Source organism: Athene cunicularia (assembly GCF_003259725.1).
Source record: "Athene cunicularia isolate RWA chromosome 1 unlocalized genomic scaffold, athCun1 chr1_part1, whole genome shotgun sequence".
Classification (NCBI taxonomy): Eukaryota; Metazoa; Chordata; class Aves; order Strigiformes; family Strigidae; genus Athene; species Athene cunicularia.
In genome coordinates, this window is record NW_020799091.1 from 88,525,539 (window position 1) to 88,538,641 (window position 13,103).

A 13,103-nucleotide genomic window follows, 5' to 3' on the forward strand; every position below is an offset into this window, starting at 1 on the left:
GCAGACTTCCTTTGCTGAGATGTAGGTCCTTTGCTGAGATGCAGCAACAGGACAGGTGACAAAGATGGAAAGAGAAGGAGCTAAATAAGTGTCGGTTCTGAAACTTTAAGCCACAGAGAAGGCAACATCCAATTTCTTCTCATAATTTTTGTTACCTATCTCCAGCTTCATATTAGTGCAATAACAACCAAATGTACATTTTTAACTCCCAATAGTTAACCAGTTTTATATTACTGCGTCTGTGTTGTGTTTCTTAAAAAAAAAAAACCTTGAAAGAACCCCTCATGCCATTTCCTCAAAAAACCCCACAATATCGAGGACCACATCCCACCTGACACTTTTTAGGTATCTATAACTAGTCTCAAGCCAATGGAAGAATGTGGGAAACTGAAGTCCTAGACTGTGTCCTCAATACTTTAACAAGTGTGTCCTAGTGATTAGTACATACATAGTATGATAATCAGAGTTTGAAAAATAACATGGCTAACCACATCTGCCTTGTCACAATGGAAACCTTGACTGTATTACAAACTATATTGAATTTTACCGTATCAATTTTTCTTCCACTTTTTCAAGTAGAGTAATTTACTTAAGTATGAAGAAGCAGCCCCTGCTGAAGATTAGGACACACATTTTAAACCTCTTTGGGAAAACATTTTACTTTTATTTGAAAATTCAAAAATAAAATATAATGTGGCTACAGGCAAAAACTCCTTACCCTAACATATCTCCTCCGTGCACACAGTCTGTGAGTCAATAAATTTATAAGAATCCTAATTTTTCCGACTTTCATGACTTTCAATTAACCCAGCTGGAGATCCCTTCCCCCTCTCTCTCTCTGCTGGGGAAAACTTGACCCTATCCTAGTTGAACCAGGACAGTGAGTCAATACATTTATAAGAATCCTCCTTTTTCTGACTTTCATGACTTTGATTACCATTAGCTTCAGAGAGCTAGATTATAAATCAGCTCTCAAGGACTGTGAAGTACATCAAATTATTAGAAAGATCCCTGGAATTAAGACTCCTCAACATTTTATGATCCAACACTTGATCAAGGAAGAGGAGGCAGAGCACTCATGGATCAGAAGGCATAACACAGCTTGCTTCCCCCAGGTTCAGTCCCCTTTTCAGCCATATGATAATAAATACATTGCTCTGTAAGTCTATAGCCAGGGAGAAGCTGACTTTTATTTACTGGGTATCTGGAAGATGTCATCCTAGAACAAAATCAGAGTTAGCAATGCTCTTCAAGTGCAGGAGAGGAGGGGGCATTTTGGAAGTGGCAGTCTCATACACAGTATGAAAGACTTGAGAAGTCAGAAAACTGATGAAACCAGAAAGTTGAGTCATTTTCTGATTCCCAGACAGGTTCAATTTGTCCTGAGTGAAAGGGCTGTTCTTTATAATCCAAGTGTCTTATTTTTACCATGAAATTCACTGGCAATAATCGTTTGTATACAGGAGCTTGCTGAAACAGGAATTTACTGAGGACAGTCTCAAGACTAAAGCACACGCTGATGAAATAATTTAAATTGAAGTTTCTAACAAGTTCTGAACTTGCAGAGATAGAAAATTTTCAGGGACTTAAATGTAAGATGGGTATAGATGTTGATGCATGAATATAGCAACAACAGAAACTCAAAAAACTTCACAGTTCCTTTAATTTCTATCAGATAACAATTTACGTGACTGACCTAATCTACTTCAAAGTGAATAACAATACCTACCTAGGACATCCAAGTATCCAAAGCCAAATCAACCTCTGAGATTTCAACAGGTAGGAAGTGTCTCAGTTTACCTTTGCAATTAATTTGAAGTACTGAAAAATCCTAAAACTCAAAATTTTCCATAGTTTCTGACATTGTCATAAAAATAAAATAGCTTAGCTTTCCACAAAAGCTAAATAACTAAGTAGCTTAGACTTTTTTAGAAAGTTAATGAAACTATAAAATCTATGAACTATAAATTGCATAGTAATGATGTAGAATAATAAAATCACTTCAATTAAAAGCACATTTTTGCTTAATTATAAAATTTTTAATATAGTATTCTGCTTAGACAGCTCAATAATCCTCAGGTTTTTATGGAAAATCAGCTTTCTCCCTTTATAAAATTATAAAGAAGGGATACCTACAACAGCAGACAAAACAAAATACTGCTGTGAAGACCAATAGTTCTTCACTGAAATGTTTGACTGTTAGTCCAAAATATATTGGCTGTGCTAGATTTCTTATGAGAACCGTGTACCTTGCTAATGACAGAACATCTTCTACAGTTCACTTCTGTTTCAGTCTGCTCAGAAAACTTTCTGCACTATCAAAGTATTAACCTCATATACTACTAAATTTAGCAGCATGCTGGAAAGAATGGTATGTGCTTTCTCTGTGATGGGTGCCATTGCCAATACACATTAGTAATATTTTTTTTGTTGTTGTTGTTATAGGACACGGTAGAGAAATTGAAGTGTTACTCACAAGAACTTAAGATCAATATTTTGAGACATCATTGAGAAATAGTAGAATAAAAGAAATCAGATGTATCAAAGTTATAAGTTAAAAGGGGATAAATAATATGAAATAAGTAGACTGAAAAGTAGTCACTAATAAACAGATAAAGAGGGAAAGTCAAAATGATAAAGCTAAGGAGGAGAGGGACCCAGGATAAAAACAAACTAAACCTATCATCTTTCCTGAATTCTCTTTAATCTGAAATTATAATTTCCTTTTATATCCTCTAACTTCTTGATTCTTCCATCAATTTATACAACATTGTTTCTGAGATGTTCATTCATGTGAAACTAAGAAAAATTATGGGGGGCTGTTGATTTTTGAGTTTTTGTTTGCTTATTTAATAATAAATAACTATGCTATTAAAATTCCATTGTTTTAACTCTTGGTATAGAAGGTAGCTTTGCTGCATACAATATATAATAAAACTTTCATGCAATATTTGACAGAATGGAAAACATCTTATTCTTTGACTTATAAGACAAACTACACACGAATAGAATTTTAAATGAAGTTAAAACCAAAACATTTTCTTTCCACCTCTACCTCATTAGCTAAATTGTCTCTTGTAGAGAAAATAGGTCTGAAAAGTAATACACAAATAAATAATGCTAACTCATCACACCAACAATAAAGAACTAGTATGTGGGAGAGAGATCTCTGCGTGTCTTCACTCTGAATATTCAAATACAAGCTAAACACACATTTTTATCAATATTAGAAAGAAACAGCATAAAGAGAATACATAGATAAAAGGAATATATTTAACATTAGTATTCAAATACAAAATGCATAGAAATAGGAACGAAGCTATTCAGTCTCGGTACTCATGTATTCAAAATCTTTCAGGTTTCTTTCTCTAATTACCATTTCATAATTACCTGCTGTCTTTTTCTTTAAAAGAAAATATAATGTCACAATATATGGTTTATCTAGCAAACCCTCATACTGAAATGCATTGTCTCCTCACAGGGCAACTAGCAGCAGTAGGCGTAGAATTTGTATTCCTCTTCAGTAGCACTCCTTAATCCGAATGCAGAAAAATAATCTTTAACACAGAAGTGGATTATGCAGTCCTTTGTGGGCTTTGACCTCTTTTTAAAGAAAAGCTGATTTCTGTTTGTATTGTTTTTTGGGATGATCTGCCCTCTAGAACCTGGTCTAGTACTGACACAGGCCATCAAGCATCAAAGGTTAAAATCTTCGAAGAAACGATGGATCTGAACTGCTTTGAACCACTGATGTAGAAATATTAAGAGGTTATCATAGTATCTCCACAATCTCACAAGTCATCTGTGTTTTCTACACTTTCCTGTATCTCCCTGCCATCACCACCATACATCATGGATAGATATGTATTTTTTAAAATCTAAATTAATACGAAACCAGACAATTTAATCCAGTAAATGAAACAAAGCTATTACACAAATTATACAGTTTCTCTCTAATATTTTCCTTCCAATTAAAGAATTAACCTCAATGAATGTGGGGGAAAAAAAAATGGTCAAATTCTCTCTTACATTGAATTTATTTTTCATTAATTAAATACATTACTCAAGAGTACTTTCTACAGTTAGAAACTAGGGTCCGTTTTATAGCGTTGTACAGTTACGTATTCAGAGTTCCAGGAGTCTTAACAATATTATGCTGTCTAACTATGACTACTGCATCATTGCTACTGGAGCATGCAAGGAAAAAAACGCAACACACAAAAAGAAGAAAACAAAGTTATTAAAAAGTCTGATGTGTTCTTATTGTACTGTGTAATGAAAGGATGTTACAGTTGTCTCGTCTAGTATATTCTAGTCTATATTTAAAAAGGAAGTTGTTTGGGTTTTTTTTATATATCAGGAACTCTACAGAAACTTGTTAATTGTACAATACAACCAACACTGAATCAACATTCCATATTAGTTTGCCATGTTCTAATGGCAGGAGTAAAGCTTTTAAAATGTCAATAACTCAATTTGGTTTTTATGCCTTTGGAAGCATACCATAGCATACCTTATGCTCTTCTACTTGACGCTTTAGGTCCTCTAGATCTGGACCCAAGGGCTCCAAATCAATTTTCTTTGTCCTTTCCTCTGTTTTTGTCAGCCAGTCAGCTAACTGGGCTAGCTGTTGATTCTGCAGATCCATTAGGATTTTATGTAAACTGTAAAACAAAGCAATAATAATTTCAATTTATACATTAAATAAAACAACAGGCAGAAATGTGTGCCCAGTATACTGATTTTTATAAGGCTACATCACAAGCCAGAATTAAAAAAAAACATATACTTCCAAACAGGTAACTGAAAATTTGTTGAAACAGTTTTGAATTAGGCAAAATGTTTTGAAACTTTTTTAGAACCCGAGTACTGCATATAATATATGGTCTGTTAAACTTTTGGCCTCCAGTTGCACTTCTATTAGAGCTGTTTGGAAGTTCAAAATTTCTACTATCTGGTTTCTTAAAGCTTGTAATATCTACTACAATTACTCTGAAAAGTGCTCAGACAGCTGTACTTACCAGGCCACCTCAAATTTAAGATTTAAACAGAAGACATTATTAAATTTTCAGTATTTCAGCAGAGAATGCTCTGAAGAATTAAACAAGAAATATTGCAGTTTTGCCTAAACAAAGTATTTTGACAGCTCCAAAATTATCTGTCCAGAAATCCATTACAAATCCTTCACTTGTACTTGTCATCTTTAGAAATTCTCCAAACTTTCCTAAACAAATTCTTCAACTTATCAAAAGTATTTTTAAAATAACATATAAACTATTTCTGAGTGATGGAATTACAAGTAGTTATTTGTATTACCCACCTTTCACATAAAATACAATTTCTAACTTAAATTTGACAAGCCAAAGTTACTGTCCTCAGTCACACTGAGCTTGGTGAAATCATTGTATGTTACAGTGTGTTACTTGCATCTCAAGCACAACTCTTGCAGCAAAAAGTTAGCTACTTTCAGAACCCAACTTGGAGATTGGAAAATATAAATTGAACTTTTAGACTAGAGAAAACTGCCACATAAGAAAGCATAGCCTGCTCTGCTGCACTTGTTTCTCAGCTGGCCTCTTGAAAATGTAGCCTAAATTCAAAACCTATTGCAAATTTTTTCTCTCTGTGACCAAGAGCACCTAGAACTGCCCAGCTTAACACTATTTCCTCTCACAAGGATATTTTAAATGAACAAAAGATAAGTACATTTTCTCCCACAGCACCTGCAGAACTGCAAACTGGCAGATGTGTGATGTGAGCACACTGCTCCAGAGAAGTGTGAGACATTGTGTCCATGACCAACTAGGCAACTTAAGTGCTCACACAAATCCAAACATGAAGCTTTACCCTATGACTTGGGTATTTAAATCATAAAAAAAGCTGTTACTTTTTTTTTTTTTTTCTTTAGAGCAGCCAACAAAACTAATAATTTATCTCAGGATTATCACTTGCATCTGGATAGATTAAAAAAATAAATTGGCTGAACACTTTTGAAATGGAAATAATCAAGTTTTAGTAATAACTATGGGAAGATGAGCCAACCAGGGTGTCTTGAAACGGGTGGTAGTAGAGAGAAAATGTGAAAGGCAGTCTAAGAAACAGGGTGCAAGCAATGATCAAAGGAATCCTGAGGAGCACGTGGACATGAAGCATACCTTCTAATGCAGAGCAGCAGATACAGAAAAAAAGGAGAAACTGCAGGCAAACACCAAGATGAGCCAACTTTATGGCAATAAAGACTTGCAAACAAATTTTAAACAATTAGACATTTCTTCTGAAATAAGGTTTCAGTTACACCTGCTTCTTGAATGGTACCTCACTGGTCCCAGATGGCGCTGGGATAGTATCGGGTATTGCACTTGGAGCTCTGTGAAGCTATGTTACTTTCCAGAAAGAGTAATAATTTTTAAAGACTCCAGTTGGCAGCTCTTGGAAGTAAAGAACCAAAGAAAACAAACCACAGGAACAATATAAGTAGGAACTGAAACTTCAAGAGAACTTGAGATACTGAATATTAAAAAAAAAAAAAAAAAAAAAAAATTAAAAAAAAATCATCCAAGAAATGGGAAGGGCTCCATTAATCAGAATCTCTGCATTGTAGATATCAAACAGTAGTGGTTTTCTGAATTATCTCTCTCAAGATTTTTTTCTAAGAATGAGTTGTCATGTATCTTTGTGATACACTATGATTTCAAGTTGTTTCACTGGAACCGATGTGTTAATTACAGATCAAGCTGACTAGAAGATACATGTAGTGTCTTTTCCACTCTAATCTCTTACTTTATGGATTGAGTACAGGAAGCTGATACCCTGCTTATTATAATCCATGGTTCACAAGGGATGAACTATCTCAGATCTAAATCAGTCCTTCTTCACTTTACAGTGTGTATTTTATTGTCTTACTTGATGTTCTACACTAAGTTATTATAAATATTAAATACAATGCTTCATCCTAGTGATATCTTTTTAGCAATAAATGAAATAAATGGGAGAATTTAAGAAAACCAAGATATGATGAAATAAATACTTATTATATAAAATATTTGCATTCTGAAGCAAGAAGCATAAACTTGAAAATGAAATAGTCACAGCAGATAATTTAATCACAGTGGATTCTAAGCTAAAGAATGTTTCTTGTTTCTTCTCATTCTCCAGGTACTTTCTGATTTTCAAACTACTTCTGTAAACATCTGATAGGGGTTTTAGTACTTATCTGTATACCTCAGGAGATTATCATAATCTTTGTTCTATGGTATGGCCCTAATAAATTTCAAATACAAAATACTTTTTCATTGAATTTAATGTGTTTTAATAGTTGTGGAATTCTCCATAAAGTGGTAAATTGCATTAAAATTTCCTCTCCAGGGGTATATTTATAACTCTGAGATGCTTTACTACAGAGAATCCTATTTAGGGAAGGGAAGGAGGAAGAAATGAAAAAACAGGCTGTTTTCCTTCATCATGTTAATGTATTGCTTGCTAGAAGAGTCAAATACTTTCAATACATAGTGAATACATGGGAAACCCAATTTGGGCTGCTTTTACACAAAGGCATTGCTATGTTCCAAGCTTCTTCTGATATTCTGACCTCCTAAATCACTTTCCATAAGACCGTTTCACTTTTATAGTATCCTTATCAGTATGTTTTTCTCCTCTGTTGATTGCTAGCTTTTGTTTCCCTGGTGCTGTAAAGTGTGCTACCTTTTGTAACACTTTCCAATATCATTACAACAGAGGATAGACAGCCTTGCTGTTTTCATCTTCACTAAAACCATCTCTGTTTGGGTAAACATGTCACCGCCACCTTAAAGGCTAGATTAAAGCAATATGCTCAGAAGATTATGCTTTAAACTTGAGTAGAAGATAGATCCTGAAAGTATAAATTGTGTATAACACAGAAGAACATTATACTGTGATAAGAAAGCTGTTCATAATCCTCCAGCTAGTGTTTGAAACACAGGGGTTTGACCAAATAGGTCAAAATTAGACATGTACATCACTCCTAGAAATTTTGTCTTCACTAACCCAAATTTAACTGATCACAGAATATTTTGTATAAGAAAATAAATCGTTATCATAGAATGGTTTTGGGCTGGAAGGGACCTTAAAGCTCACCCAGTTTCAACCCCGCTACCAGGAGCAAGGGACACCTCCCACTAGACCAGGTTGCTCAAAGCCCCGTCCAACCTGGCCTTGAACACTGCCAGGGAGGGGGCAGCCACAGCTTCTCTGGGCAGCCTGTGCTAGTGCCTCACCACCCTCACAGTAAAGAATTTCTTCCTTATATCTAATCTAAACCTACCCTCTTTCAGTTTAAAACCATTATGTGTCATCCTATCTCTACACTCCCTGATAAAGAGTCCCTCCCCATCTTTTTTGTAGGCCCCCTTTAGGTACTGGAAGGCTGCTATAAGGTCTCCCCAGAGCCTTCTCTTCTCCAGGCTGAACAACCCCAACTGTCTCAGCCTGTCTTCATAGGGGAGGTGCTCCAGCCCCCTGATCATTTTCGTAGCCTCCTCTGGACCTGCTTCAACAGGTCCATGTCTTTGTTATACTGGGAGCCCCAGAGATGGACACAGTACTCCTGGTAGGGTCTCATGAGAGTGGAATAGGGGGGGAGAATCACCTTGAATGACCTGCTGGCCACATTTATCTTGAGGCAGCCCACGATACGGGTGGCTTTTTGGGCTGTGAGCACACATTGCTGGCTCATAGTTAGTTTTCCATCCACTACTACTCTCAAGTCTTTCTCCACAGGGCTGCTCTTGATCCATTCATCACACAGCCTGTATTTGCGCATGGGATTGTCCCAACCCATGTGCAGGACCTTGCGCTTGGCCTTGTTGAACTTCATTAACTTTGCATGGGCCCATCTCTCAAGCCTGTCAGGGTTCCTCTGGATGACATCCCTTCCTTCCAGTGTGCCAACAGAACCACACAGCTAGGTGTTGTCAGCAGACTTGCTGAGAGTGCACTCAATAAAGATGCTAAATGGTACTGGTCCTAATTCCAACCCCACTCATCACTGCTCTCTGCTTGGACATCAAGCTGTTGACCGCAACTCTTTGAGTGTAACTATCCAGCCAGTTCTTTACCCACCAAGCTGTTCATCCATCAAATGCATGACTATAATGTAGAGATGAAGGTGTCACTCAGGACAGTGTCAAATGCTTTGCACAAGTCCTGGTAAATCATGTCAGTTGCTCTTCCCTTATCCACCAACACTGTAACCTGTCACAGAAGGCCACCAAATTTGTCACGTATGATTTGCCCTTAGCAAAGCCATGTTGGTTGTTACCAATCACCTCCTTGTTTTCCCTGTGCCCTAGCATAGTTTCCAGGAGGATCTGCTCCATGATTTTGCTATGCACAGAGGTGAGACTGACTGGCCTGCTTTTCTTTTTTGCCCTTTTTTAAAATGGGGGTTATGTTTCTCCTCTTCCAGTCAGTAGTAACTTCACTGGACTGCCATGGCTTTGCAAATGTGATGGACAGTGACTTAGACACTTCATCTGCCAGTTCCCTCAGGACCCGCAGATGCATCTCATCAGGTGCCATGGACTTAAGCACCTTCAGGTTCCTTAGATGGTCTCGAACCTGATCTTCTCCTCCCAGAGGAGGAGGACCAGTGAGTTGCTCCTCCCAGTCCCCACCTCTGCCTTCTGCATATTGTGTGGTGTGGCTGGAGCACTCACTGGTGAAGACTGAGGCAAAAAGTCATTGAGTACCTCAGCCTTCTCTACATGTCAGGTAAGCAGGTCTCCTGTTTCTTTGCAGAGAGGACTCACATTTTCCTTAGTCTTCCTTTTATCACTGATGTACCTACAGAAGCTTTTCTTGTTGCCCTTAACAACCCTAGCCAGATTAAATTCTAGGGATTTGGCCTTCCTAACCTGACCCCTGGCTGCTTGGACAGTTTCTCTGTATCCCTCCCAGGTTACCTGTCCTTGCTTCCACCCTCTGTAGGTTTCCTTTTTGTGTTTGGGCTTGTCCAGGGACTCCTTGTTCATCCATGCAGGACTCAGCATTTTTGCTTGACTTCCTCTGCATCACTCCTGAGCTTGGAGGTGATCCTTGAATATTAATCAGCTTTCTTGCACCTCTCTTCCCTCTGGGCTTTATCCCATGCTACTCTGCCAGGCAGATCCCTGAAGAGGCAAAAATCTGCTCTCCTGAAGTTCAGGGTAGTGAGCTTGCTGTGTGCCCTCTTCACTGTCCTAAGGATCCTGAATTCCACCATTTCATCACATTCCCCACCAGCTCCTCCTTGTTGGTGAGAACAAGGTCCAGCACAGCACCTCTCTTCACTGGCTCTTATACCTCTTGGAGAAGGAAATTATCATCAGTGTATTACAGGAACCTCCTAGATTGCTCATGTCCCACTGTGTTGTCCCTCCAACAGGAAGGTGAACAGTGGCTGAGGTCCCCCATGAAGACCAGGGCTTGTGAATGTGAAGCTACTCCTATCTGTCTATAGAGGGCCTCATCCACCTGGTCCTCCTGGTCGAGTAGCCTGTAGCAGGTCCCTACTATAACATCACCTGTCCCTGCCTTCCCTTTAATCCTGACCCATAAGCTCTCACTTGGTTTCTTACCCATCCTGAGCCAGAGCTCCATGCACTCCAGATGGTCATTAATATAGAGGGTGACACCTCCTTCTCACCTCCCCTGCCTGTCCTTCCTAAGGAAACTGTATCCTTCCATTCCAACACTCCACTTATAGATGTTATCCCACAATGTCTCTATGATGCCAGTAAGACTGTAGCCCTGCACACATGCACACATTTCTGGCTCCTCTTCTTTATTCCACATGCTATGTGTGTTTGCTTTGAGGCATTTAAGTTGGGCCCCAAATGAAGATGAGTTACTGGATGGAACTCCTTTGTGCTGCTCTTCAGGCAGTCTCCTGCTGACCTGTGATCCCTCTCCAGGCTCTGGGCATCTATTGCTGTCACTGGAATCAAACCAGTATGAGTGGGATGGATTGAGGTTCCCCTCCCCTGGCAACTTTAGTTTAAAGCCCTCTTCAAAAGCTTGGCAAGCCTAGAAGCAAAGACGCTCTTCCCCTTCTCAGACAGATGGGCCCATCAGTCCCCAGTAGACCAGATTTCTCAAAGTGAGTCCCATGGTCTAAATAGCCAAAGCCTTGGCTGTGGCACCAGTCCCATAACCATTTGTTGATTTGCCAGATTTGACTGTCTGTTTCAAATCCCTTCCCCTTTGACCGGGAAGATTGATGAAAAAATTACCCGCACCCTGTAGTTCCTTAACGCCACTCCCAGGGCTCTGTAATTCTTCTTGATACTCCTCAGACTGCTCCTGGCCGTATCACTGGTGCCCATGTGAAAATACAGCAGCAGATAACAGACTGTACGAGGCTTGGTAGTCTCTCAGTGTCATCCCTGATACAAGCCCTGGTAAGCAACACCCCTCTCTAGAGAGTGCATCAGATTGGCAGACGGGTGCCTACGTACCTCTCAGAAGCGAGTCACCTACTGCTATTCACCTGTCACCTTTTCTTAGTTGTGTTATATGGGGAGGAGATCGGGCTGCCTTACTCAGCTCAAGTGTCTCTCCTGATGTGATGGGTCTTTCATCTTCAGTGTGCAGAGAGGTGAAGAAATTCTGCAAGGGCACCTCAGGCTTCAGGGGAAGTCTCTTCCTCCTGCAGGTCCTTGCTGTTGAAAGCTTTCAAGCTTCCGCATTATTGGCTCCCCTCTCTTTCATTCATGCTAGTGGAGGATTTTTTTGGCTACTTGGCTGTGGGCCCACTGCAGACTGTACTTGGAACCAGTTATCTTAACTCCATCTCAACCTCCCTGATGTTGTGCTGCCTTCTCACCACCACCTGCAGCTCTGGCACCCGTTGCAAGAACTCCTTCCCTAGGTGCACCTTTCTCAGGCAGGGCTGATGCCTGTCTCTGCCCCAGGAGAAAGGTCCAGGCACTTCCTGCAGCCTGAGGTTTGCACTGCAGCCTCTCCCTTCAGCAGCACTGCCTGGGTGGAGGCATCAGCCACCACTGGGGTAGACGATACAGACCAGCCACCCAGAGCTGAAACCTTTGCCCTCAGATGGAGTGCCTGCCATCCTACCTTGAGGGTCAGGTAGGATGAGTGCACTTGGCCTGTGCAGGTGGTCACAGAAGGGTGCCCCATTGCTGGGTTATATGAACCTCAAGCCTTTCCACTTGGCCAGTGGAATGTCCCTCCTTCGAAGAGGTGCCCTCCCATACAAACTGCCACGCCACCTTCTGGATGAGGTGTCACACCCTTTTTGCCCATCCTGGTGGCAGTGCTCCTGGTCACTGGTGCTCCCTGAAGTGGCCTTTTTGTGGGAGACAAGGGCGGCTGATGTTACTCCTCGCGCCTCCCATGGCCCATCAACTGCTCGATCTCATGAGAACTGTCAGCTCCTGTCAAGTCTCATCGCTCTCATGAGGCTTCCCCAGCTCAGGAATCCTGCCCTGTTCACACCACGATCTTCTGCTCCACTGCAGAATGTGCCTGCACCAGAGCTGATCGCCTCAGCAAGAGACAGTTGATAGCAGCACAACATTCTCTGTGAAGCCCTTATCACTTTATGTCTCCTACTGATTTCATATTACCCAAATACGATGTGCTTCAGAAGATACTAGATCATTCAGTTCCCCAAGCAATGACCTATAGTTGCATCTGGGATACAAGTTTAACAATTGATGTCAAAGGACATTTTAGTAGGTACAGTACCATTCATAACGGTGCGGTTGCTACCTTCATGCATTGATTTAATTGAAAATAAATATGGAAAAAAAAAACCTGCCTACAGTAAAGCACTGTAGACTCTTCTCTCCAAAAAAAATACTAAAGCTAGAGGAATTTAGTTTGAAACACCTGAAACTCATCAACAATTTTATAGACCGTCAAAGAAAGAATAAAGAAAACAATTCCAATACTCAGTAGCAAGCTGAAAAGAAAATTTTGGAATTACTAAGAACTTATTACAGAAAAAGAGAGCAGTGTTGTGCAATTGTTGAAAATCACAGTTTGACCTTTGATATTTTGGGCAGTTCTCGTCCCCTCAACACCAAAAAAGCTAAGGTAGAAGTGGAAAAAGCTCAAAGAAG

At 39.7% G+C, this 13,103-nt stretch overlaps 1 protein-coding gene across 10 annotated transcripts in view; it reads right to left on the reverse strand.

The window, feature by feature from the left end:
- Positions 1–13,103, reverse strand: part of DMD (dystrophin) — a 1,208,820-nt gene that overhangs the window by 812,982 nt on the left and 382,735 nt on the right. For all 10 annotated transcript variants that reach the window (XM_026858158.1, XM_026858211.1, XM_026858140.1 and 7 more), the window contains one exon: positions 4,514–4,664. In XM_026858158.1, coding sequence (XP_026713959.1) covers positions 4,514–4,664 — 151 coding nt within the window. The remainder of the gene's footprint in view (positions 1–4,513; positions 4,665–13,103) is intronic.